This window comes from Balaenoptera acutorostrata, chromosome 10 (assembly GCF_949987535.1).
Source record: "Balaenoptera acutorostrata chromosome 10, mBalAcu1.1, whole genome shotgun sequence".
Classification (NCBI taxonomy): Eukaryota; Metazoa; Chordata; class Mammalia; order Artiodactyla; family Balaenopteridae; genus Balaenoptera; species Balaenoptera acutorostrata.
The window spans coordinates 85,559,654-85,586,757 of NC_080073.1; the positions used below are offsets into that span (position 1 = coordinate 85,559,654).

The 27,104-nt window shown below is 41.3% G+C and overlaps 1 protein-coding gene, 2 long non-coding RNA genes, 4 other non-coding genes and 1 pseudogene across 8 annotated transcripts; 5 read left to right on the forward strand and 3 right to left on the reverse strand.

The window, feature by feature from the left end:
- Nucleotides 1–302: 302 nt before the first annotated feature.
- Nucleotides 303–787, reverse strand: LOC103011638 (histone H2A type 1). Its single transcript, XM_007179073.2, has one exon. It carries the CDS (start codon nucleotides 693–695, stop codon nucleotides 303–305), a length of 393 nt encoding a protein of 130 aa, XP_007179135.1. The 5' UTR covers nucleotides 696–787.
- Nucleotides 788–909: 122 nt separating this feature from the next.
- On the forward strand, nucleotides 910–1,378 carry LOC103011936 (histone H2B type 1-C/E/F/G/I-like; annotated as a pseudogene).
- Nucleotides 1,379–2,541: 1,163 nt separating this feature from the next.
- Nucleotides 2,542–23,879, forward strand: LOC130709007 (uncharacterized). The gene is made up of 3 exons (XR_009009416.1): nucleotides 2,542–2,615; nucleotides 19,797–19,890; nucleotides 23,721–23,879. It is a non-coding gene; the product is annotated as an uncharacterized LOC130709007 (long non-coding RNA).
- On the forward strand, nucleotides 7,169–7,240 carry TRNAQ-UUG (transfer RNA glutamine (anticodon UUG)). The gene has a single exon. It is a non-coding gene; the product is annotated as a tRNA-Gln (tRNA).
- TRNAQ-CUG (transfer RNA glutamine (anticodon CUG)) lies at nucleotides 10,820–10,891 on the forward strand. Its single transcript has one exon. It is a non-coding gene; the product is annotated as a tRNA-Gln (tRNA).
- On the reverse strand, nucleotides 17,038–17,111 carry TRNAT-AGU (transfer RNA threonine (anticodon AGU)). Its single transcript has one exon. It is a non-coding gene; the product is annotated as a tRNA-Thr (tRNA).
- On the forward strand, nucleotides 18,491–18,573 carry TRNAL-UAA (transfer RNA leucine (anticodon UAA)). Its single transcript has one exon. It is a non-coding gene; the product is annotated as a tRNA-Leu (tRNA).
- On the reverse strand, nucleotides 19,874–26,409 carry LOC103012221 (uncharacterized). Of its 2 annotated transcripts, none has more exons than XR_450723.2 (3): nucleotides 25,965–26,409; nucleotides 24,414–24,515; nucleotides 19,874–21,910 (listed from the first exon to the last, which is right to left on the reverse strand). It is a non-coding gene; the product is annotated as an uncharacterized LOC103012221 (long non-coding RNA). The 2 variants fall into 2 exon arrangements; XR_003623053.2 differs by having other exon boundaries at nucleotides 19,875–21,910; nucleotides 26,270–26,409.
- Nucleotides 26,410–27,104: the final 695 nt, after the last annotated feature.

Genomic DNA, 27,104 nt, shown 5'->3' on the forward strand with positions numbered 1-27,104 from the left:
GGGTAGAGGTGAAGGTGACAATACTAAAGAATGACTCACTCCACATAACCCCTCAAATCTGCCAATGCTGATGAATCAAAGTTTATAGGTTATTTCACACACTTTAACATGGAGTGGAAATCACTTCCTAACACAAGTTTTGAGGTTCATGTAATTCACCTATAATGGTCCGAAGTATTATCTAGAGCACAAGAAACTTTGTAAGCCTAGTGTTCAGTTCTTCCTAGAAAACTGTAGGTGGCTCTGAAAAGAGCCTTTGGTTTGATTGAGAAACTTGAGCTACATTAAACTAATCCAGACTTCTATTTGCCTTTGGCCTTGTGGTGGCTCTCAGTCTTCTTGGGCAGCAGCACGGCCTGGATGTTGGGCAAGACACCACCCTGCGCGATGGTGACTTTACCCAGCAGCTTGTTGAGCTCCTCGTCGTTGCGGATGGCCAGCTGCAGGTGGCGCGGGATGATACGCGTCTTCTTGTTGTCGCGGGCCGCGTTGCCCGCCAGCTCCAAGATCTCGGCCGTCAGGTACTCCAGCACCGCCGCCAGGTACACCGGCGCGCCGGCCCCGACCCGCTCGGCGTAGTTGCCCTTGCGGAGAAGGCGGTGCACTCGGCCCACAGGGAACTGGAGCCCGGCCCGCGAAGAGCGAGTCTTAGCCTTGGCGCGAGCCTTACCGCCTTGTTTGCCTCGCCCGGACATGGTTCGGGATCAACGACCGCTATCACAGATAACAAGCAAGAACTTTAAAACGCATATTTTATAGGCCCTGCTAGGCGCGAAAAGGAAGCTGTACGATTGGCTAACATTTTACTTTCATTTAGGCCAATGGAAACGCGACTATGCAGGATGCCTACCTCGGCTGGGCAAAAATTGAGCTATGACGTCACTGGAGAAAATCACCAATCACCAGAAATCTTTATCCCGCCTCATTTGCATAAACCCTTGTTGTTAAAGAAGTGCCTTTTATTTTCCTGGCTTTCTGTTTCAGTTCGACCGCAGTACTTCAGCATGCCTGAGCCTGCCAAGTCCACTCGTGTCCCGAAGAAGGGCTTCAAGAAGGCGGTGACCAAGGCGCCGAAAAAGGATGGCAAGAAGCGCAAACGCAGCCGCAAGCAGAGCTACTCCGTGTACGTGTGCAAGGTGCTGAAGCAGGTCCACCCGGACACTGGCATCTCATCCAAGGCCATGGGCATCATGAATTTGTTCGCTAACGACATCTTCGAGCGCATCGCGGGCGAGGCGTCGCGCCTGGCGCATTACGCTCGACCATCACATCCAGGGAGATCCAGACGGCTGTTTGCCTGCCGCTGCCTGGAGAGCTGGCCAAGCACACAGTGTATGAGGGTACCAAGGCTATCACCAAGTATACCAGCTCCAAGTAAATGTGTTTATAGGCATTGCCAAACCCAAAGGCTCTTTTCAGAGCTGCTTAACACTTCTCAAGAAAGAGCTGGGGCGCCTTGCCTGTCATTTCCGTGCGGGGGGTGGAGGGGGCGGGGAGAGAGGAGGAGGAGGAGGTGTCTTTGCTGGATCTGGGTAATATTTGAGGAAGTGACGTTTAACCCAAATTTGGTGTTAATCTGACAAATGTTCAGACAAGAAAGTGCATTTTTGCGAGCATTTCTGGTGTCAACACTACGTTTGATTCATCTAGCCCGTCTCCCCATGTTTTGACTGGACAGACAATACCTGAAAACCTCGAGAGCAACAATGACAACGCCAGGGAAATCCAGGAAGTCACTGGACTGGTTCCCTTTAGATACTAGTTCAATTTCACAGTTAGGAAGCCCCAAATTAAAATGTTTGCAGTTTAGCACATTCTAAAAGTGCGCCTGGGAGCCTGTAAGCATTGTGAATGGAAGCCATTTTTACGTGTACAGGAACTCCAGACCCATTCACTGCATAGCCCTTTTTCTCGTATCACTTTGCAGCAGACCACGATGCCGTACACTAGTGCAGGAACTAAGGAACAAGACCAGCTACAATATGTGATCTGAACAGCTAACTCCTTAAAAGAAAAGATAGGTACCCCTGAAAAGAGCTTTTACAATTGAAAACGGCAATACAAGATACAATGCAGTCAGCCGCCAAAGCCATAGTGGGTGTGTCCCTGGAGCTTGAAAGAACAAAGTCTACAGCGGTGACCGTCTTGCGCTTGGCACGTTGGGTGTAGGTTATGGCGTCATGGTCACATTTCATAGTAAGACCTTCAGCACCCCGCGGGTCTCTGTAGACGAGACCGGAGATGCACTTGACTCCACCCTGGATGTTGGCACATAGGACCTTACCGTGGCTCTTAGTACCACCATTAACCCTAGCCCCTCCCCGCCTTGCCGCGGCCTTGCCATGTTGAGAGTACAGATAAATCAAAACTCTAAAGACAGCAGTGGAAAAAAGGTGTACTCAAGGCGGGGGATGGGGGGGTGGGGGGGGTGGGGCAGCCGTTTATTTGAATTCTTCGGACCAAATTGAAAACTAGAGAAACCCGAGCGGGTAAGACTCGCATTTCTCGCTCCGCCCCTTCCTTGTTCCAAACAAAGGCGGAGGAGGAAGTTCCAAACAAAGGCGGAAGAGGAAGTACCCTCTACTCCCGAAGTAGCTGAGTTCATCTTGGATAAGGTGAGGCCTAAGGTGCGGTGCCCTTGGAGGGAAGAAAAGGTGCTGTGGACTCAGAGATGTATTTTAGGCACGAAAAAGAGATTAACCAGAGAATGCGGAATGTGCTGCATGGCCTAGGGGCAGGGATGGATGGAGGCTCTTTTTAATTGGGCCCGTTTTAAGCACTTTGAATTTTGAATCACATGTACACATTGTCCATAAATAAACAAAACACACATAAGATAATAAATGCTTCAGTAGAGATGTGCATGGAAAGCCCAAGGAACACAGAATAAATAATATTACCAATAGAGGAGGGTGGTGTACAAAACAGCATTCTGGGCACTTGAAGTAAGAAAGTGGATATCACATTCAAGGCATCGGAAATGGTTAGTGGGACTAAAATCTACAGGAGTGGGCTTCTCAAAACGATGACAGGATTTCAGTATAAAACCACTAGGTATGAACCATGAAATGTTTATCAAATAAGGTTCTGAAATATTCACGATTCAAGATGCCAATTTAGCGTTGTATGGTTATTTAAATGAAGCAGACTCACGTTACTTGTTAAATTAATCTAGCAGTCATAGGAGTTTCTTTGTTCCTCTGAGCATGAAGGAGAAAAAGAAAGTACCACTGGTCCGTTTTGGAACTAGTAGTCCTCTTTTTAACCAGCTGAAAAGAGATGTCAAATTCAACATTGTTACCTTTGCAGCCAGCCAGGGGATCAGAATTGCAAACTGCATAGATCTATATCTAAGGAATATGCAACAATGTCTAATGTTTGGGCTTCCTAGGAGATCTCTTACAAATCAAATGAGACTCCCACATTTTTATTCACTGAGAACAGACAACTCGGTGGTAGTTTTGAATACCGGCAGAGAATTCCATATTGGACAGGAGAAAGAGAATCTGACAACTCTTTAGATCACATTCTTTTGACTACTTTTATGAAGGAGGATTGGAACTGTAATTTCAGGGTAGAGGAACATCTTGGTTTTTTGAGAATCATTAATTATAGATTTTCATTTTTAAGGTTAGGTTCTGAAATTTAAGTAGTTAATATTATAAGAAAGAGCAGGCCTGAGTTCATATTTTACATGAAAAATAGAAAAAAGACTGCAGAGGATTTTAGCCTTCAAAAGGGCTTTATCTTCCACCATCCAGGAAGTCCTCTCTACTGTACAGATTGGCTTATTGTCAATAAGGGTATTCTTTGTTTTTTGTTATTTTCATATGTTTAGTAGGTACATTCCTCACCTTCGTTCACGCAAGTTTTTTAATAAATTTGTTTTCTATAACCTCATATTCTTCTATGAGAACCTACTGTTTAGTCTGTCTCAGCAGGTTTATAAGATAGAAGTTGTAACAGAGATGCGATAATCCATAGAGCTTAAGGAGGGCCTGCTTTACTTAAGGAGAAACCTGACTTTCTCCCCTAGCCTGTCTTCCTCTGCAGTGTTTCCATGAGCCTTAGTTGTTATAAACTGGAAGTAGCAATGGAATGCTTCAAGCTGGGACTTTATTAGGATTCTTACATCTGAGGAATATATTCACGATAACAAAACTCACAAGAGATACTCATCAAACTAGAATTCACTATATTAGTTGTAATGAGAAGTATGCCTGGCCTGACTGACCAATTTATTGGTCATAAATTGCTTTAGTAAGTTAAGAAAGTAAATGAAGTAGCCTGATTCCTAAGGAACATTTTCATAAATCTTTAACAGCACTATAACTTCTCTCTCTTTATTCTTGGTATAATTGTATCTTAAACAGTCACACTTGCAATCTAGCATGAATTACTTGTCTCCCTGGAGGATTTTGAGGTAGAGGTCACCAACAATCCTCACACCTCACCTTTCCTTTGCTCAGATTCTAGCATTCCATCTCAACTCCCATGCACTTACCTGTCATTAAATTGTTGGAATTTCACTTTTATATCATTTTACATTTGACTGCATGATTTCTTAATATCTGAGAAACATTAGAACTTTGGAAGTGCTTTCAAAGAACCTCATCCATCTATTCCTGCTCCTGTTATGACCAGGTTCTATTTCTGTACCCTTTCTTCAACTTCTGGGAAAGAACTCCACGTAAGGTTTATAAAACTGAATTCCCAGATGAGAGCCCCCAAAGATGCACTTACATATGAGAGAGGTTAGCACCCTTCAGGCTCTCAAATGTGTCGATTTAGAATCTCAATATCTGTGTGTACAAAAAAGACTACAGACTTAGAATTTTAAAACAAAACTTTGTCATTTATAAAACTGTGCTGCAGGAAGAAAGGAAAAGGGGTAAGAAGGAGACCTGCAAGCTTAACCAAGCAGATGAGTCCAACCTCTCGTTTAGTGGCCCACAGGTTTTCCTCTCCCTCTCCATGCAATGAAGGTAGGAGTTAGAACTCTTAGATACCAAGACCATGTTTCCTTGGCAAAACAAGACAAAACAAAACAAAATACCAGAAAATGGACGATCTGAGGTCACCGAGGGGTGACTTCACTACCACAAAGGTGCAAATGCCATTATGGTCACTGTGCGATCACAGACAAGTCAGTGAAACTCATTGTACCAGTTTCCTTATCTGCAAAACAGGGGTAGAAACCCAGCCCAGTTTCATCAAAAAGTTGTTTGGATCGAATAAGACAATATATGTATCAGGGAAATAATTAAGCATCATGCAATAAGGGAAGAAGAATTATATAGAAAGTATTGCCAATTCCAGTTATAAATCAGGCATATCATTGTAGAGCCAATGATTTTATGTGACCCAATCAGCCAGCAGAAGGGAAATTAATTTATTTCATCATCAAGTATTTCTTAAGCACCTATGATTATGTGACAAGCACTATGCTAGTATGGAGGATACACAGTGAAAAAAAGCCTGTGAAAGTTCCTGCTCTTGTGGCACTTTGAGGGGAGGGGTAAGCTAGGCAATAAAAGAATAAATTAATAAAATTCTTAATATATCAGCTCCTTAGTCAGTGATTTGGATAAAAATAAAGCAGGAAAGGGGATAGGAAGTTGGGGATCTCAATTTTAAGGAGGGTATGCAGACAAGGTGTCGTGGAGGAGTCATTGGCATAAAGTGCTGAGTCACTACCTGGGGGAATCTGTTCCAGGCAAAAGGAACAAGTACCCAAGTCAGGTACTTAGTGTGTTCTGGGAACTGCAAGAGGCCGTTGTGGCTGGCGAAAGGGAGCTATGGGGTGAGCAGTTTTGAGCTTCTTGTGTCTTTTTCTCTTAATCCAACTTAATTTCTGCACAGAGCCTTGACAGCCTGCATGTTTTCTAAATAGCTGCTGAAAAAAATGCCCTGCAAAGCAAGACGAGATGGCGCCACCTCTGCTAGGCTCTAGATCCAGGAAAGCAAACAGTATTATTGCAAAACCATCCCGAAAGAGGTGAATTCCAACAAAGGAGTCTTGTTCTCAGCCATACCCCAAGCACAGAGCCTGGAATGTTCACTCAGTGAATGACACCCCAACAAATGTTTTCTTACAGCTTAGTATAATAACCGTACATAGCACTTAGATGGTGTCTTTAGGGAAGTTTTCTTATCTCTAATCATCCCACTCTCACAAAACCCCACGCAAGCCCAACAATTTTGTAAACAATCATCATTTTTGAAAACATATGACAAACGTATATAGCTCCATAAGAAGACACTGATGTTCACTAAAGCATTACTTATAGTGGCAAAAAATTGGGGACAGTCCTACTGGGTAAAACTAAGGGAGTAGATCAGGAAAATTCCTGTTTCTAGAGTTGTTCAGGTTACTGTTATTGCATAATAAGCAGCCCAAGCTCGGTGGCACAAAACATTTTATTATGTTCATGGATTCTGTGATCAGGAACTAGGTCAGAGCACAGCAGGAATGGCTGTCTGCTCCAAGATGTCTGGGGCCCCAGGTGGAGGATCACTGACTTGTGATTCTTGGGACAGCCGCTGAGGGCTGGAATCGTCTGGAAACATCTTCACTCACATGTCTGGCAATTGACACTGGCTGTGGGCTGGGACTGTCTGCCAGAGCACTTTTATGTGGTCTGGTTTCCTAACTGTGTGGTGGCCCAGAATGTTCAGACTTCTCATATATTCCAAAAGTGAGTATCCCAGGACACTTAACCAGAAGCTGTGACTTCCCATCACAGGATAAAAGTCAAAATCCTAACCAGGTCCCACACAGCATTGCTAGTTGTATATAAGATGATTAAGTGGGAGGTACAAAGGTGGAAGCAGGGATTTCACCCTTAGAAAAGGTCCCTGAAAACCCAAATGAAAATGTCGTTTTACAAAAGTTGTGCAGTCCTAACGATAATTCTTGGGTATAGGACTGTCCTGAGCACAGCTGAACTTCCAGCATCTCTGGCCCTGTTCTGTCAACGCCAGTTGTGCCCTGAGCCATTGAGACAACTAAAACACCCACACGTTTTCAAAATGCCCCTCCAGGGGGCGGTACAGTTTTGTTGGTGGGATGGGGGGAACACGTTGTTTAAAATTTACTAGTTGGGATCCGGTGCCTAAAAGATGGATATTTGTCACAAGAGATACCTTTCCAAGTTTATCCTTTGTGGGCCCCATGGTGTAATGGTTAGCACTCTGGACTTTGAATCCAGCGATCCGAGTTCAAATCTCGGTGGGACCTAGCTAACTGTTCCCGTTTTCATTTTTATTTCTGCAATCTCGTCCCTTAAAACCAGCATTTCCCCCTGTAATCCAGCCCACCACACGTCAGTCATAATGAGCAACAGTATCTTGGTCAGGCTTCGGAAATTTGAGCCCACCGGCTGCTGGAGCGAAGCTGTATGCAGAAACCAGCGCCGCAGGGAGCAGTCGCCAATCCTGTAACCTGTGCCCAGGTCCGGGCGCGGAGGGGCTGTCTCTCGGCTGTCTCCCCGGGCTTTATTCCTAGAAAGGAATCTATGTGCGCATGCAAACGGACTTTCTGTTTTTAAAAGAATGGCCACGTTACCCTAAAACTGGAAAAGGAAGTCTAAACTGAGACGTGATAAATATCTGATTAGAAGCTGCTTTCCCTGGTGGCTCTGCTCTTCACTGAGCTTTCTCAGAGGGTGGCATCCGAGCCCACACAGGCAGAGCACGATGGATTAGCAGTCCCGGGCCTTAACCACTTTCAGGCCACCTCGTCCCATCTTAGCTGCAAATTCCTTAGATTCTTTCTTAGACTTATGTTACTAATACTTCTGCACTTGGATTAAGTTGATCCGTGTGGTACAGTTCTTCAAACTGCAGGTAGCAACCCATGAGTGAGCAGCCCTTGTTGTCACCTTTGAGAATCCTAAGACAGGACAAGTTCTTTCCACTTTGCTCGGGGCAGCTTTCCACATTTTAATGATTGCTGCCCTAACCTGCCCACATCTCCAACCTCATTTGTCACCGTTCCTGTCACACACTTACCTACAAATTAGCTTCTAGTCACAGGCCACGATAAAATTATTTCTATTCTTCCATTTTTTTTCCTCTCCACATTTTCTACCAGCAAAACTTTTTTGCCCTCCCATTTCCCCTCATGTTATGAGGTCTGATTCTCTACTCATTCCTCAAATATTAACTTAGCCCTTTCAGCCCTTCTTACTGAGGCCTTCATTGACTCCCTTCCTCCAGGCTTACGTGCCCCATCTGTGTCTCCTCAGCACCAGAATGTCCCCTTCTCCTACCACCTCACGTTTTAATTGCTTGTTTGATAAGCCCTCCCTCCTGCTCTAGACAGCAAGGTCTCCTAGGGGAGAGACCAGTACTGTGGCCTTGTTCACCTTTCAGTTCTCAGTCTCACAGTCCCTGGTTCCTGTTAGGAGTTCAAAAATACTTGCTGAGTGCAGGGAGTTCCCTGGTTCCTAGTGGTTAGGATTCTGGGCTTTCCCTGGTTGGGGAACTGAGATCCCACAAGATGCATGGCCAACAAAACAAAACAAAACAAAACAAACAAACAAAAAACAAGTTGCTGAGTGCATAAAGTTTTCACCTAACCTGGTTTGATCATCCCAGAACCCAGGATAGTTCATGTCCATGCTTGGTTCCAAATCTTTCTGCTCCACTTCTTCCCAGATTTCTTCTCACTCTTTTCCTTCAATGATCCCAAGTCTACAGTGACTCTAAGAACAAGTCTTTGCCCAAGACGAGCAGAAGCCTCCCTGAAGGTGAATATCAACCATGACTCTTGTCTTAATGAGACCACAGCAGTAGCTAAAGTTGGGGGGTGGGGGGAAGTGTAATTGGAGCACCGAATTTTGCACTTTTGAATGAGAGTTTGAAAAGAAAATCTTCTTTGACTACATTCTTGCCCTGTCTTCCTGAAGTCTGTATGTGTCTAGTTTTGCTTACCTATTGGTTGTAGGGAGGCCAGTGCCTGCCATGGGCTTAGCCTCTGGAAAGCAGTAATTACACATTTGTCTCTCAGTTGAAGATTTTTGAGCGCTGCACAGAAAGCTAGGATTTAGGCTGAAGGTGTTCTTTTTCCCGTTCTGAGGGTGCAGGAAGGAGACAGACCTTAACCTCTGAACGCTGCACTTATTTGTCCCCTTCTCAGAAGGGTTTCACTTGCTGCTCTCATCACAGTTTGCCTGGGGGCAAGAGTCTGGGAGAGCTGTAGGATGTGGCCCTGGAGAAGCACAGATGCTTTTCTCTGCTAGACGGGGAGCCACACTGCTGCACAAGTCACAGGCACCTTCCCGCACGTGGTGCACTTTTGTTAACATATCGGGAACCGCGCAGGGTCAAGGCCATTGGGACTATTCTTCCCTGTGGCGTTGGAAAATGTAATTGAACTGGTGTGTTCGTCGCTGACTGGTTATGCCGAGGGAAGAGGAATCTACCTGGCTTTCCCCGCACAGGTTTAAAAGCATCTCCCTTGTAAGGACATTTTTCTTGAATCCGCCAGGTTTCAACAGTTTAGAATCTCCAGTGGAGGATGTTTACCCTCTCTCCTGAGGGTTTCCTACCCACTCTATGCAAAAAATGAACCGTCCTTGGCCATTCTCCACCTGTTCTAAGCTTGAGGAAAACTCCCAACCCAGCTTTCCAGAAAAGAACCAATCTAGGATTTTTCCAGTAAAAGCCACCCTGAAAAAATCCTTCTTCAAGGGAATCCTGCAAGAAGCCTGGTGTTTACAGGGATACTTAAAGGGTTGTGGAGTTTTTTTGTTGGTTTGTTTGGGGTATTTGGTGGGGTTTTGTTTGGGGCGGGGAGGGAGGGCTTGCGCTTTATAGTCTGTGTCCACAAGAGGGCGCGCCGTCCTCGAAGCCCGCCTCCAGCGTATCTTCGCTTAAAATCTGAAATCCTGGTAGGCACCCCCAAGCTGCAAGCCAAGAAATTCAGTTTCAATTAGGCCAGTCTCATCCTACAGTCGTCGAATTCTGGGAAAATATTTGGAGCAAAACTGGACTCCCCTATACCACTAAAGAATTTGCTAGGCACTCACTCCTAAACTTGCGCAGGATATCGTCGCGCTCTGAGACAGCGAAAAGCCAGCCCAAGGAGTTTGTGAAGATACTGGATTAGGATGCGACTCAGAACATTCACCAAGACCCATCACAGAAACTGATTTGTCTTGTGGGTTTTCACAAAGTGTGGGCGCCTATGTGTGTGAGGGAAATAGATGTGACAGGCGGGGAGGGAATTTTCTTTGTGTCCTTTTGGGCGTCTCCTCTGCTCATATTTCCCGTTGGTGAAAGGGGAGCAGGAGGACCGTGGGGCTGGACTCGGTCCTAGGAAAACTCCCAAGCGCTCCTCCTTTCTGCTTCCCCCCCACCGCCCCCCAACTCTAAGTTGTGTTCCCAGGACTGCAGGGATCCTTCCTTCCACTTATTTCAGTTTTTCCTTAAACACCAATGTCTCCTCTGCTACTTTGGTAAATCTTTCCATAATGCGTCCGTAAAAGAGAAAGATTATTACCCTAGACAAAGACGATTTTTCGTGAAAGCAACAGGATCCGATAAAGTAGGGTGAAAGACACCAGGTCTCTGCCTCAGTTTCTTCACCTGTAAAATAGCGATAATGCCTCCCATCTCACAGGGCGATTGTGAGCCTTGGGTGAAGTAATAGTACAGAACACTTGTCACAGAACCGAGCACTCTGTGGGAATGGGTGAGTGGAGGGGAGGATTCCTAACATTTGGAAGTCAATGTTTTCTATCAGATTCTGGCTAAAAGATGGATGCAGGCATGTGACAGGTAAGTGTCCATGACTTAATATTGCCTAAGAATAGGCCCCATGGTGTAATGGTTAGCACTCTGGACTCTGAATCCAGCGATCCGAGTTTAAGTCTCGGTGGGACCTGAGGTTTACCTGTTTTATCTGGTTATCCATCTCCTCTCTGCAAATTTCTCATAATTTTGTTATTTCTACGGAACCTTTCCCATTCCAACCCCTAGAAATTTCCATCCGCAGACACATGAGCTAACTTGGGGGAAAAAGTCCTGTCCCTTTCATTAGGTTCAAATATAATTTTACTCTTCATATACTAAATACTTCTCAAAAATGCTTTGAGATACTTTTTACTGATCACATGTTACTATTAAACTTGAAAACAACTCAAACTGGGGGGGTGGGGGTGGGGGGGAGATTCTTAAAATACAAAGACACTCATTGGAAATAACTAAATATCATATCTCATTTTTAATATATTTTTCTGTTTCAGAGTAGTATAATAATCAGTCACAGCCTTTAAGCATAAAAAATGCAATATATGGGGATAAAATTCCATGACAGCTATAGAACAGAAATGCCTTTGAAAGAGAAAAATAATTCATGAACATTTTTCGACTGTTAAATAAAAGTATACCAAGTACATTTTTAAAGGATGCTAGGGTATATCAAATTGCTCTTAGGCGCCAATGCAAAAAAATCAATGATGGATTGGACTCTTTTAATGTTCAAATCTTACCATATACTGGCAATTACATTCTTTAGAATGATTTAAATTTATTAAGAAACATTTTAGAAGACCACTGGAAAGCAGTGTGTAAGAGCATCAAAATATTTGACAATTCATAAAGACTAAGGAATTAAGATAGCATGAAGACACTGTCCTTGGTTAAAACAATGAAGTGATAGACCAAAGCAGCTCCCTCACCATCATCTCATTCTCAGACTCATTCATTTCTAATTTTCAGGTGGATTTTTTTCTTCTGTGAATTTCCCATTTGTGTACATTTGATTTAAGATAGCTTATTATGATTTTGTAGGCTTTCATCAAAGCATATTTTTATTAAGCCTTTGTTGCTCAAACTTTTCTTATGCAATAGTTTCCAAGTAAAATTTTTTCTTCTGAGTTCTTATTATTTGCAACTACATGTTTTATTATTTTATATTTTGTATTTAAGTCACTAATCTATCTGGAACTTGATTTGTTACTGGCTGAGAGGTAAATGTCCATCTTTGTTTTCTCTAATAGGCAAAGTTAGTTATAGCATCACAATTTATTTTAAAATCAATTTTGCCTACCTACTGAATTGAAATATCAACTTCATCATTTATTAATTTCTACATATCCTTATATCCATTTTTAAATTTATCTATTTCCCTCTATGTATATACTTATGACAGTGCTAGGATCTTCTGATTAGATTTTCTTTTAATACATTTTACTGCCCATAGAGCATTCTTCCCCTAGGCTATCTGACATTTTCAGGTGCAGGGGAATAAGAAGATAAAGAGGGGGAGGTTGGAGATTTAAATAATGTTTCATTTTGTAATTTCAAGCTCCTGGTAAAGAACTGAGAACAAATTGAGATGAGCTGACAGAGGAGCCAGTTAGCCTGGGGTAGACAAATCCCAGCAGTTGGGTTTCAGTCCTTTGGATCTCTGTTTAGTTATCTTACTCGTAGTAAAGATGCTGGTGCCATTAAACATGGTCCTTTGTTTGGTGAACCCTGCAGGCTTTGAAGAGATCCAGAAAATAACAATCATAGGCCATAAAAGGGCTTCAGCACTTGTTTGAGATATTTGGGATGTGATAAAGCTCATAGTTTACACAAATAAAGCCAAGGGTTCAATCTCTGAGGGACATCTTTTGATTTTTATGATCCACACCTCAAGGACAGTCTGTGACTGTTCTATTTTTCCCTCTCTTCCACTGTTCCCTGTTCCTTCTCTATTCCTCCCACCAGACCTGTTTTAAGTTTTGTTTGTTTTCTTTATTCTCTTTCCTGCCTACTTGCAACCTAAACCAACTGTGAAGTATTGTCGCTGCTCTTTTTGAGGTAAATTGAAGGACTGCATTTAAGGTTTGGAACTGTCAGAAGCACTTTAGTAACGTCAGGCTTGTTTGTAAATGGTTGCAGCAAGAGACCTACAGATTGAATGGCAGTTTCAAATCCTGAAATCACACTCAGGCTTTTATATCATATGTATGAATCAAAGAATTTATGTGGAGAAAAGTCAGAAAGTTTATTCTAAGCTGGATTCGTCTGGAGTCTTGGGAATGAAACACCTGGAGAATGGTGAGAAAATTGCATAAATCCTTGCTCACTGCAGTTGAGCTCTCAAAATGTTCTGTTCATTTCCACAAAATTTTACTGACTCCTTCAAAGTATAGGGCACTGCACCAGAAGATGGGGCCTCTACAACTAACAGCTAAACATATACAACTAAGTACAAAACAAAACAAAACAAACAAAAAGAAAAACAGATGTGGATCTTTTTCTCCAGACCACTGGCCAAGAATGCAGTGAACTGGGTTACTTTTCTCCAAAATTAGTTGTCTCCACAGTTGTCTCCAAATCAAAAGATGTCCCTCAGAGATTGAACCCTTGACTTTATTTGTGTAAACTATGAGCTTTATCACATCCCAAATATCTCAAACAAATGCTGAAGCCCTTTTATGGCCTATGATTATCTTCTGGATCTCTTCAAAGCCTGCAGGGTTCGCCAAAGAAAGGACCGTGTTTAATGGCACCAGCATCTTTACTACGAGTCAGATAACTAAACAGAGATCTAAAGGGACCATGCTAGAGGGCAGGAAGGAGATATTAAAGAAGCAATTAAAATATGTGGTGGTATGACAAGGGCAGTCTGGGTGCCGAGGAAGCATACATGGGAGCAGCTAAGCCGAGATAAAGGAAGCCAGAGAAGCCTCAGTAAGAAGCCCTGTAAAGCCTACGCTGGGATCTGAGGAACGAGAAGAGAATCAAGGCAGGTGGTGAAGTGAAAGCAGAGAGAGGAGGTCTAAAGAATCCCACCACAGCTCATTCCTGGAAGACAAGTGTCAAGACCGAGGAGGGAGATGCAGCAGGTTGAGGGTAACAGCATCAAAGTGTAAAGGGCTCCTCGGGCACACCCTCCTTATTTACCTGTCTGCGCTCAATGTTCCATTTTAAGCAAAAGTCCTCCCTTTTCTCCATTAATTAAATATCTATCATTGATCTGGACTCATGGAATCTTATTTTTTTTCCTATTACACGGTGCTCAAATTAGCCATATTTACCTAGTAGAGCCCTTTCAAGCTGGCTTCTGGGTCCTTGAAGATACCACTGTCATTTGTTGGAGCACGTTCTTACCTTCTGACATAACTAGTTGTTCCAGGCTTGACTTGCATCTACCCTGCCCCAGCCCCGAAGTCAGCCATTTCTCAGAGATTTCTGGTTTCTTTCAATGGGGGATAGTGTTGGAGGCCCTCTTGGGGACTTGTTCTAGTTACTTCTATGATGTCTGCTTCTTGGCCCTTTTAATGGAAAGACCTAAGAAATACATGTGCATGTATATACACATGTGCATATATACATACACATATGCATATGCATATATGTGCACATATACATGCCTATATACATACATATACATACTTAAAAAATCATGAGCTCACACTGATACCTCCAACTCTAATCCAACTCTGCAGGATTCTTTCTGGCATTACCTCATTCCATATGTTTACTTGTCCCTTCTTCCACACTGAGATCCGTAGCTCCAACAATATCAGCATATTTACTCACTTGCTTTCTAGACACACACAGTGGCTAAGGAATCACTTTGCTGTCCACTACCAAAAAAAAATCTACTGAAAAGTGTTGAAGATTTGTTTGCAGTTCTCCCCTACATTGACCGAGAGTAAAGGTACACTGTCAACTGCCGTGTTCACAAATTACATTCTTTACTCTTCCATGTAGTTATGATAATGGGATAGAATTGAGTTCATTTGTTGTGTTTTGGATTTTTTTCCCCTCCACTTCCTATCCTTGCTGATTTAATATTATTTTTTGAAAATGTAGAAGATTCACATGCTTTCAAAAGGTAAATGTATACAAAAAAGTGTACTCAGAGAAACGTTCTCCCAATATCCCTTATATTCCATTTACCCCAGAACTATTACTATCCTTTTAGATAACCAGCTTCACTGGTTTACCTTTGCTGTTTTCTTTCCAAAGGGAAAAACACATATATTTTCCTAATCCTCCCCTTTTTTTTGAAGAAAGATAGCATACTATAATCCTGATCTGCCCCTTCCCCTGCCCCCCCGCCCCCCCACCACCACCACTTAACAATATCTCCTGGAAATCACTCCCTATCTTTTTTGTAGCTACATAGCATTTCTTCTCTGAGTCCACATGTCATAGTTTATTCAACCAATCTCCTATGCCTGGACATTTAGTTACTTAAAATGCTTTTAGGGGGTAAACAAGCAAAATAAATTGAAGGTGGTTGGTCCTGCCCAATAAGAACATATTCACCAGCAAAGTAAAGGAACAAAACAGGTCCACCTCCTGCAAATTTTTATTAATATTTTTTCTTTTGATATTTTGCTCTGTAAATTCTCATTGTTTAGAAGAGTTTATATTTTCTTGTCATACTATAGGCACTCATTTAAAAGTATTTTAATTAGAAATTTTCTCTCAATTTCTTTGGCAAATATATCAGTAAAACTTCTATTTTTCCTCTGAGTTTGTCCATGGAATTCAGAGACAGAGAGACAGAGCAAAGACAAAGACAGACAAAGACAAAGACAGACAAAGAGACAGAGCAAACATCACAACCACACTCAGATATGGCAGGGATGTTGGAATTATCAGACCTGGAATTTTAAGACAACTACGATTAAGATGCTAAGTGCTCTAATGGATGAAGTAGACAACATGCAAGAAAAGATGGGCAATGTAAGCAGAGAGATGGAAATTCTAAGAAAGAATCATAAAGAAATGCTAGAGATCAAAAACACTGTAACAGAAATGAAGAATGCCTTTGATGGGCTTACTGGTGGATGGGACACAGCTGAGAAAAGGATCACTGAGCTTGAGAATATCTCCATAGAAACATCCAAAACTGAAAAGCAAAAAAACAAAAAGACTGGAAAAAAAGAGAACAGAATATCCAAGAACGTGACAACTACAAAAGGCATAACATATGTGTAATGGAAATTTCAGAAGGAGAAAAAAAGAAACAGAAAAAAATGTTTGGAACAAAAATGACTGAAAATTTCCCCAAATTAATGCCAGACACCAAACCACAGACCCAGGAACCTCAGAGAACACCAAGATAAATGCCAAAAAAAATTATACGAAGGCATATCATTTTCAAACTACAGGAAAACAAACATAAAGAAAAAAATCTTGAAAGTTGATAGAGGAAAAAAAATTACGTACAGAGGAGCAAAGATAAGAATTATATCAACATCTCCTCAGAACACATGTAAGCAGGAAGAGAGTAGAGTGAAATATTTAAAGCGTTGAGAGGAAAAAAAAAACACTAGAATTCTGCACCTTGTGAAATTAGCCCTCAAAAGCGAAGAAGAAATAAAGAATTACACAAACAAAAATTGAGAATTTGTTGCCAGTGGACTTGCCTTGCAAGAAATGTTAAAAGAAGTTCTTTAGAGAGAAGAAAATGACATAGGTCAGAAACTTGGGTCTACATAAAGAAAGAGCATCAGAGAAGGAATAAGTAAAGGTAAAATAAAAACTTTTATTTTTCTTATTCTAAATTGATCTGACTGATAACGGTTTGTTCAAAATAATAATACCAACAATATGTTTGATTGTATATATAGATGTAGATATAGGTATGAATAACTGAATCACTTTGCTGTACAGTTGAAACTAACACAACCTTGTAAATCAACTATACTTCAATTTTTTAAAAAGGCACAATCCATTAAAGAAAGAATTAAAGCTGAACTTCATTCAAATTTAAGAACTTCTGCTCTGTGAAAGACACTTTGAGGAGAATGAAAAGACAAGACAGACCGAGAGAAAATATTTGCAAATGACACATCTAATAAAGGACTGTTACCCAAAATGTGTTAAAACACAACGACACAACAACCCAATTATAGTTTATGGCGAATAATTCTCTCACTCCTGTTATTTTGTTTCTCTGCAAGATGCCTCAAACAGCAGCCATCAAGATTCAACGTCTGAGGCTTCAGTCAGGTTTAAATCCGAATTGTTAAGAGGTGAGGAGTTTGCCTTTACCTTATAGAACCCTGAAGAGAAAGGCCTCGCTGGGAGTCGAACCCAGGATCTCCTGTTTACTAGACAGGCGCTTTAACCAACTAAGCCACGAAGCCACCACTCCTGAAACCTATTGAGCATCTTATTTTACAAAATGTCACACTTTAATCTGCAATTTTTTTTTTTTTTAAATTTCAGCAGTTTCTTTGGGATTTAACTAGAAGGTGTACCTGGTTAGGAATCTCCTCTTCTAGGAATGGAACCTTGATCTGGCCAGAGATAAAACTCAGAACTGGACAGCCAAAGGACTTGAGGGGGGCCGTTTCTTGTACTTGAATTTATCAGGCAAAGAGAAAGATCTGGGTGTGGACCCAGTCAGTCCAAACATTCCAAGTAAGGATTGGGCTTCTTCATCAACTTGAGCAGTTGTCCTTGGACCCTCTTTGTTTGTCTGGTACAGCTGACACAACTCTTTCATTGTGGGGTTTCCCTTGGTTACCTGAGGGACATGCACACATTAGGTGTTCAGTATTAATTAGTTATATTCCAACCCTGCTTCAGGATTTCGTTTCAGCTCTGTCTCCTCCAGATACACCAAAATTCCTATTTGGGAGTTTCTTTCATGGATTCTTAAATTCCCATGACAACTTTCAGCACTCTTAACTCAGTGTTGCCAGCAGACAATTGATGTTAGAATTACCTGGGAGTGCTTGGTAAAATTAAGAGTCTTGGGATCTATCTACCCTATATCTCTTTAGTAAAGGATCCATTGCAAGAGGGGTTATGGAATCTGCATTTGTAATAAGTCTCCCGGGGGATACTTTTGGCCGCAAATATTGGATTCGCCATTGTAACAATCGCTGGCTTTTCTGGAAGCCCTTGGAGTTCTGGTGCGGTGTCTTCCTGTCTGTATCCCATGCCTAGCTCAATGTGTTTCTTTTGTGGACATATTGGGCTGTCAGTTAACGCATTTTGTCATTAAAATCAAAATCACGAATTTGAACTGCGTCTGTGTCCGCTAGGGATTTCCAAATGTAACCCCAAGGTGAGCTCGTTTTAATATAATGTCTTTGGGGCCCGAACCTGTTACCTCCAATGCTTCGTTGGGTGTGGGGTGGGGGCTTGAATTCAGCAGGCAAAACGATGATCTCTTAAGGAAAAATTGGGCCAGCGCCTTTGATAAAGTCGAGATAGTAGGTGGCGTTAATGCGGTGGTTTCTATTGCTCTCTGCTCCCCTCCTCCCACTCGTCTTCTCCCTTTCGTATTGAGTAAAGGCAAACATTTCTCTGGAACTTGAGGTGATCTAGTGAGAGGGGATCGGAAAAAGTGGGCGGATTCTGAAAGCACAGAGAGCTTGCTGTGTTTTCTCTGTAATAATCCTCATATTTTGATGCAATTCCACAAAACCAGAAATAATTCAGTATTTCCTTAAATGCACAGCACAAATACATTGCTTCTGATTAAAAAATAATTGCAAAAATACAATACCCAGCAACCGGGATGGCCGAGTGGTTAAGGCGTTGGACTTAAGATCCAATGGGCTAGTGCCCGCGTGGGTTCGAACCCCACTCTCGGTAGGTTGAGTTTTGATCCCCAGAATCTTTCCGGAAAGGAATACAGGGCTTTGGAAATATACGCGATTGATTACATGTCTACTTTTCTATCCTTTTGTGAAAACACTACTTTGCTTTTTGTCTTCAAGCCTAAAGAAATTGCTTCAGTAGGCAGTATTAAGTGTGTGAATTATTTTCCCCCCGTCTTATCAGATTGCCAACATAAGAAAAACCACCCGAATCAATAGTCTGCCTAAAGAGATTTAAATACTCCAGCCCTTTGAGTTCCAAGAGGAATGGAACTTTGGACCCATTTGTTCTTCAGGCAACAGAAAAGAAGCTCTCTGTAGCCCCCAGGATGTGAGTAGGGGGATTCTCATTGTTTCCAAATGGTTGTACTCAGAAAGCCCAACTCAACTCTGCCTGGGCTGTCCCTCCAACTTTGGAAAACACTGTTGATTCCTCGCCAGAATACGAGTTTTTTGTTTTGTTTTTCCAGTTTGAAATGTAAAAGTGGTCCCTTAATGGAGTTTTTTATTGCATTTCTCTTGTTGTGTTATCAAACATCTTTTATGTTTAAAAGCCATCTGTATTTCCTTTGCTGTGAACTGCTTTTTAATATTCTTTACTCATTTTTCTACTTAATTGTTAGGTCTTTCTCTTCGGATTTTTAGGAGCCCTTTAAATGAGTCGATTAAGTCATGTTTTGATATGTCACAAGTAGTCCGGTTGCTATTTCCCTTTGCACTTTATGGCAAATTTGGACATGCAGACTTTGAACTATGCAGGTGAAATTATCAGTCTTTTCTTCTGGTTTTATGTCTGACTTGGATATGCCTTTTCCCACTACAGGATCAGCAAAGGTAACAAAAGAACTCTATGATTTCTTCTAGAATGTCCATTATTTCTTTTTATATTTAGATCTTTGATATATTCGATTTTTTCTGTGTCTTAACATGTGAGTTGTGTCTGGTAGAATGTCAAGTGCCTCTGGGGGCCACTCTCCATCTTTGCTCCCCCTGTCCCTTTCTTGGGGACAGGGAGAGCAAAGATGCTACTGACTCTCTTGAGTGACCCTCACACACTTCCTCCCTATGGATACCTGGAAACCAATATTTATATTTTAGATTACTATAAGCATGCTTCCTAAGTGTTATATATATTATCTATTGTAGATATTAATTTCACATCTAACACATAATGTAACAATAACTACCATTTGATCCCTTAATCTACTTGTTTTGCAGCATACATCTCGACATCAAGTATGCAGCATTGGGCTGGGGACGACTAAGTCCCCATCCTCCCAGGCTTCTGGACAGAGGAAGAGACTTGACAATGGTAATTCTAAGAGGTATCTCTTAGTATCCTTTAGTTTTAAAACTAGAATGTGTATATCCCTGGGAATAAATGGACACTGACAGTTTTAAGGGAATCATTTTCCTGACCTTGGACACCCATGTGGATTCACTGAGTGATCTGCCTGAAAACTTTCTGCTTTCCCACGTCCTTTTGTCACAACTCTTCTCCCACTAAGGAAAAAGGACATAACTCTCAACCATCCCGTATCTTACCCTTCATATTTCCCCAAGACACAAAGCCTCCTCGAAGCATCTGACAAAAGGACTCTAAAAAATGGTGTCAGAAAGTGAATGTCTTAAAAGACTGGTTAACAAAATTCTTTTGCAACTCAGGTGGTTTCTTATTGTATTTGCTTTTAAACATGAAAGAGGGTCTAACCCAGTTGTCAATAATAGATTAACAGAAATTTTTAATGGGGACTTCCTTGGCGGCCCAGTGGCTAAGACTCCATGCTTCGAATACAAGGGGTGCGAGTTCGGGTTCAATCCCTGGTTGGAGAACTAAGATCCCACATGCCACACTGAGCGGCCAAAAAAAAAAATTTTAATGATAATGTGGTTTTAGCATGTAATATAGAGGTTAGAAAAATTAGAATCACATTCCTATTTCAAAACTCCTTTAATTCCTATCTACTTATTTATCTCATATCTATAATAATGAAATAGACATAAAATTGATGTTGAACTTGTTTCAGTCTTGCAACAAGGACTATTCATCCATGGATACACAAATTAATTAGAAAATATTAGTCCCATCCATCTCATTAAGAGATGAGTTTGCAATTCAATTTTAGTTTGTATGTCTATAACTTATCAAAACATACACTCACAGTGATTCGATCTAATAAAAATTGCAATAACTTAATGCAGAAAACAAATTGTTAACTCAAAGCTATATAGTCACCGGAAATTTTTTCTTAAATTAAGTTCAATGTTTATACTTTTTTGTTGCAGAAAGCACAACAGAGTAGATCAAAAACAGCCATGTTACAATAAAATGTATTTTGTGGGGTAGGGAAATGAAAATATGAGTTCAAATACAAAAGAGAGGATGTAAAATTTCAAATGTAGAGAAAATTTATTTTTTTCAATAGATGATAGTCCATTTTAAAAATAATCACTATGGTATTTAGATTCATTTAGAAGAGTGATGGAACACATTTTGAAATGTCACAATTTACAATGTACTGGAAATCAGATTCTTTACAACTGTTTGAACTTATGTGAAATTTTTAGATGTTGATCTAAAAATGTGCAGGGGGGTACATAATTTTTCAGAGGAGTATGCTTTCAAATTTTGAAGACTACTGCTTTAGAGCAGGAGTTCTTAACATGTGATGTAACATAGCGGCTACAAACACAGACTTAGGAGTCAGTCTTGCTGGTTGTGTGACATTGGGCAAGTGACTTAAATTCAGCTCAGTCTACTTATCTGTAAAATGGGGACAGCAACAATACCCTATCTACAGAGATAAAGTTGTCAAACTTCAGCATACATCAGAATCGCTTGGAGGGTTTGTTAAAACACAGACTGCTGGGCCCCACTCCCAGAGATTCTGCTTCAGGAGGTCTGGGGTCAGGCCCCCAAATCTGCATTTCTAACAAGTTTCCAGGTGATGCTAATGCTGCTGGCTCAGGGATCACACTTTGAGAACCTTTGGTCTATCTCATAAAGTCATTCATTGTGAGGATTAAAAACGTTAGTACATAAACATTCTTAGAACTCCACTGGCCCACAACAGGTGCTAATACATATTAGTCAATCAGTTAGGATTGGATTCACTACAAAAGAAAATTCTACTCCAGTGGGTTAAACAGAAAGGAGTTAGTATATGTCATTTAGCAAGAGGTCCTGAGGTCAATCATCCAGGGCTGGCACCACTGTTCAAGAATGTCATGAAGTTCCCAGGCTCCCTCTGTCTTCTTTGCTCAATTGTCTCTGTTCCGTGGCTTTTATCATCACAGACCTATAATAGTTGCTGTTCCTCCAGGAATCTTGTCTGAATTCCAGACAGGGAGAGAGAAGAGCAAAGGATTTAGGGTAAAGAGTTGATGGAGCATGCCAGCCAAGTCACAGCCCCTCCCTTTATATTTTATTTTTTTAGAGAAGTCACTCGCATTTTAAAAATGTTTCCAGAAGTCCCCCACGAGCGACTTTCACTTGAATCTCAGTGGTCAGACCCAGCTCATATCCCACCCCAACTACAAGAGAGAAGGAAGGGAAGGATTTTGGCTCTGTAGCTACCACGGTGGAGGAAATCAAAGGAGAAAGGAGTTTAGGATAAATAATATACACCATCTGCCTAAAGGGTATCCATGAACACACAGAAACTCATGCAAAATATCAAATGTATGTGTATTTTTATGAGGAGTCAGTCCACAGCTTTCATTAGATTTTTAAAGATCCAAAAAATATGGCTCTCAAGCCCACATTTCTTGACTCAAGCATCCAAATATTTTAACAAAAAGGATGTCCACTCCCCTGCATGTTCCATCTCAGCCATCACATGAAATCATAAAACCTGAGAGCATGGAAGCCTCTTAATTGCTATCTCTCTTCCTTTTTTAAAAGATTCTACTGAACTTGTAAATGCTGCTTATGTTATTTAAATACCTGTTTATAAGTAGTCCTATAGGGTAGTTCTTGCGGTGTGTCTGTGTTTGAATGTGACTTCCCAAATAGATCATATACTTCTTTAAAAAAGGCTTCTTCGTGTATTTTCTTCCTATTTCATTTATATACAGTTGGGGAACAAGGAGCATTAACTTAAGAATTAAGTTCTTCTGTCCTGAATTTCAGGCTGGCATTAATAACTGGAGATTTAGGTTCCCTGACAGAAGAAACTGGATGACTATTTAAAGAAGACAGGCAGAACTAGATTTATTTCTTTTCTAACTGTTTAAAACACTTAAGTCTGAACTTTGGGCACCTCTGCTTTAACTATCAAAACAGAGCAGCAGTTGGCAAATTTATTTGGGGTTGCCATAAAACCATGTTAAATGTAATTATGAATGGTTTCCTTAAGGAATATGGATTCCTGGTATCAAATGAGATATGAACTCTGGTCGGATATTTAATAGGTATTATGGGTTGAGTTGTATTCCCCCCAAATTCAAACATTTAGGTTCTATCCCTCAGTACCTCAGAATGTGACCCTTATTCGGAGACAGGGTCTTTAAAGAAGTAAAATGAGGAAAAGTTAAAGTGAGGTCATGAGGGTGGGCCCTAATCTTATATGACTGGTGTCTTTATAAAAAGAGGAAAGATGAACACAGTGACACACACAGAGGGAAGACAATGTGAAGAGACATAAGAGAAAGGATGGCCATCTACAAGTGTACAAAGGCCTGAAACAGATCTTTCCCTCCCAGCCCTTCAGAGGGAATCAACCCTGCTGACACTTTGACTTTGGACTTCCAGACTCCAGAATTGTGAGACAATACATTTCTGTTGGTTAAGCCATCCAGGTGTGGTACTTTGTTACCACAGCCCTAGCAGACTGGTACAGCAAGGATTCTCTGATGTTGTACAAAAGTTTTCTCTTATTCCTCACATTCAAAGACCACTTCCTTCTTTCTCCATGCAAGGACGCTATTATATAAAGGCCGAGCTGTGGCTGAAAATTTGCCCATGCTTTTCATACTTACAAACTCTTTCCTAAATATATGGCCCCTCTGATGTCAGAAAGAATGTCCGAAGTTTTAGCTTAACACAGAGTGTGAGCAAAAGTGTTGTGGGAAACTTTCATTCTGTCATGTTGCTTAAAAGGAAGTTGCTTGGTCACAATATTTTCCTTCCCTTTCCTACAGGCTGTGATTCAGTTTTGCCCATGTGGACAAGGATAGTCCTCTGGAGATCGCAGAGCAGCAAGAAAAGCACAGGCCACTGCAGAACTTTTTGGAGAAGAGCTTCCAGAAGTTTCTGGCTTGCCTTTCAGCAGGACATTCACATAATAAATAAATTTTCTATCCTACTTAAACCGCTGTTACTTGTTCTTTGGGGTTCTAATCATATAAACAACCTAACAAATACATGGAAAAAAAAAAAAGAGAATAAAGGGCTGTTAACTGAGGAGGTGGTTAAAGTTTATACACACTTACCTAGATTATTTCAAGAGTCTCTTAACTGATTTTACTGTTTGGGGTCTTGCGCCTGTCCAACACATTCTCCACATTCTGACTATAAAGTAATCTTTCTAAGATATAAATCTGGTTATGCTACTTCTCATTTAAAACCACTGCCTAGAGTTGTACTGTCCAATATGGTGGCCACTAGCCACATGGAGCTAATAAAATTAATAAACATTCAATAAAATAAACTCAATAGTACTAGCCACATTTCAAACGTCCAATAGCCACAGGTAGCCAGTGACTACCATGGTGGACAACACAGATGTAAGACATTTCCACCATTATGCAAAGTTCTATTGGACAGCACTGGGCTACAAGATGCATGTCTAAGCCTCCTACATGATCTATAAAGCTCTTTCTCTCCAGACTTACCTGCTGTTGCTATACACGTTACCAAAGGTCAGCAGGCTGTTTCTCAGATCTGCACTTGTTTACCATCCTGCTGCCTGGGAATTCTGTCTCCACCTTGTCCATCTGGAAAACAAGAATTCATTTTTTAAGCGTTACCTTCTCTATACACATATACTAAAAAAAAAAGAAGAAGAATTGAACATGATTCAAGACTTATTTCTGAGCATATCTTCTCTTTTATCTACCATCCCTGAAAAGAATAGCAGATGAAGGAGGCTCTTCAATTAGAAAAAAAAAAAAAAATCACAACTTAACAAAAAAAAAAAACCCAACTTGATTAGAAAATGGAAAAAGAACTTGAGCAAACATTTCACCAAAGAAGATATACAAATGGCCAATAAACACAGGAAAAGATGCTTAACATCACTAATCATTAGGCATATACAAATCAAACCCACAATGATACTACCACCTCACACCCATGAGGATGGCTACTATCAAAAAACTCAGAAAATAACAAGTGTTGGCAAGGAGGAGAAGAAATTGGAATCCTTGCATACTGTTGGTGGAATTGTAAAATGGGGCAGCCGCTATGGAAAACAGTACAGAGGTTTCTCAAAAAATTAAAAATAGAATTATATGATCCAGCCATTCCACTTGTGGGTACAAACCCCAAAGAATTGAAAGCAGGGTCTTGTAGAAGTATTTGTACACCCATGTGCAATAGCAGCATTATTCACAATTGCCAAAAGGTGGAAGCAATCCAAGTGCCCATCAATGAATAAATGGATATACAAAATGTGGTATATACATACAATAGAATAATATTCAGCCTTAAAAAGAAAAGAAATTCTGACACATGCCACCACAAGGATGAAACCTGAGGGCAAATACATCCTCAACCATATCTTCAAACATCCCTGATTCTTCTACTAAACAATGATCTTGCTTTTCTTTCTTTTTGTTGAAGAAATATCTGCTTAAACATAGAAAAATAGTGCTGAGTGCCTCAGATTAGACAGCATAAAATGAGAACTGTCTTCTTCTACCCAGTCTTTGTCTTATCCAAGTGTTGGACTCAGTACCCTGCTGATAAATTTCATTCGGAGAACCTCTACACACAAATTAAGTGCTAGTTAGGCCGCAATGCTTCAACTAGACAGTGTCAGAAGAATGGTTTCTGCCCAGAAGAGTAAGAGTGAGATGCACTTCTTGGATCTGACAGCAGCCCGGTGGTTATTACCACCGGCTGCACACCAGCATTACCTAGGAAATTTAAAAGCTCTCTAGGTGGTTCTGAAGTGAAGGCAGGCTGGCTGTGGAGACGTACTGTCTGATGACGAACACCTCCCACCCTTTACCATTACACAGCTCATATTTTCTTGATACCCAGAATCATCAAACAGTGCACTCAACACAGTCGCAACATTTCTGCCTTGCGGGTAACGGTTTTCCACCAGGTATTGTTACCCAGAGCATGTGGACTCTCCAGCACCTGTCGCTCACGAGCCTGAATGTCTCCCTGCATGCGTCCGCCCCTCACAACCACACCCATAAATAGTGACTCGTTACCTATTACCATCCGCAAGGCCAAGCCGCTTCCGGGTGGACCTTACAGATGGCGAGTGTGCAGGCCTGTGCCATCTGCTCTCTGGCCAGAGGCGTCTCTGCAGAGTCGTCGACTCCGTTCAGCTCCCAAATCCGCGGAGGCTGTGTTGGGGTCCGGAGGCGAAGCGCCGGAGCTTACTTGCCTTCATCCCCCGCCTGGCCCGACACCTCCTGATTTTTGCAATCTGCTGCTTCTGAGCAAGAATGTGCGCCGTGGGGGCCAACTCTAGTCCCAGACTTAGGTCTCTCGACATTTGCCCAAGTCCCACCTTTATCAGGTTGGAGGCTCCGAAGCCTCGCCCTTCTCAAGCCGCCTGGAAGCACCAGGTGGTTCTGCCTGGGCACGAGATTCAGGGTATTTGTTCCCGAGACCGCGGAGGCCCACTGTTCGGAAAACAAAACGGCGAACTCTTCCGCCCTAGGGTTGAATAAAGGATGGTTTACCTCCACTGGCGTTATTTCCAGGTCCGCTCTAGGAACCTGGGAGGTTTCTGCGTCTCTGTGGTTATTTCTAGCTGTTAAGGCTTCACGTGCCTTTAACTCGGTCCTAGGCCCTGCCTTCTAAATGAGCTAGGAAGGTTTGACAGAGAAATTATTTGGGAAAACTTCAAAAGTATATATGCAAAGATAGACTAGTACAACGAATTCAATGTTCATATCTCACACCTTCAACAATTATCAACTCACGGCAATCTTATTAACATATAACCCAACCCTCATTCCTCCAGACACATTGTTTGAAGTAAATCTCAGACACATGTCATTGATAAATTTAACAAAGCCTAGACTAAGATGAAACGAGTTAGACACTTGCCTCGGGCACAAAATTTAAGAGGCTGCCAAAAAGCTTAGCAATAGAGGCAAATAATATTTTAAAGCAATATTTTTAAATGAAAATTAATGCAGAAAACCCTTAATGAGTACAGTATGTTAAATAGAAAATCAGTATTACTGATTTTTCCTTCTGCTTAGCTCCTATATGACTGACACAAGACTGAAACTAAAGTATCTCTAAAAGATAAGGATGCTTTTGAAAAACATAATCACAATATCCTTAACACATCTAAAAATAATAAAAATAAGATCAAGTATGAAATCATTGTT

Coding starts and splice junctions, on each gene's coding strand:
- LOC103011638 (XM_007179073.2), bottom strand. CDS start 695: ATGTCCGGGCGAGGCAAACAAGGCGGTAAGGCTCGCGCCAAGGCTAAG.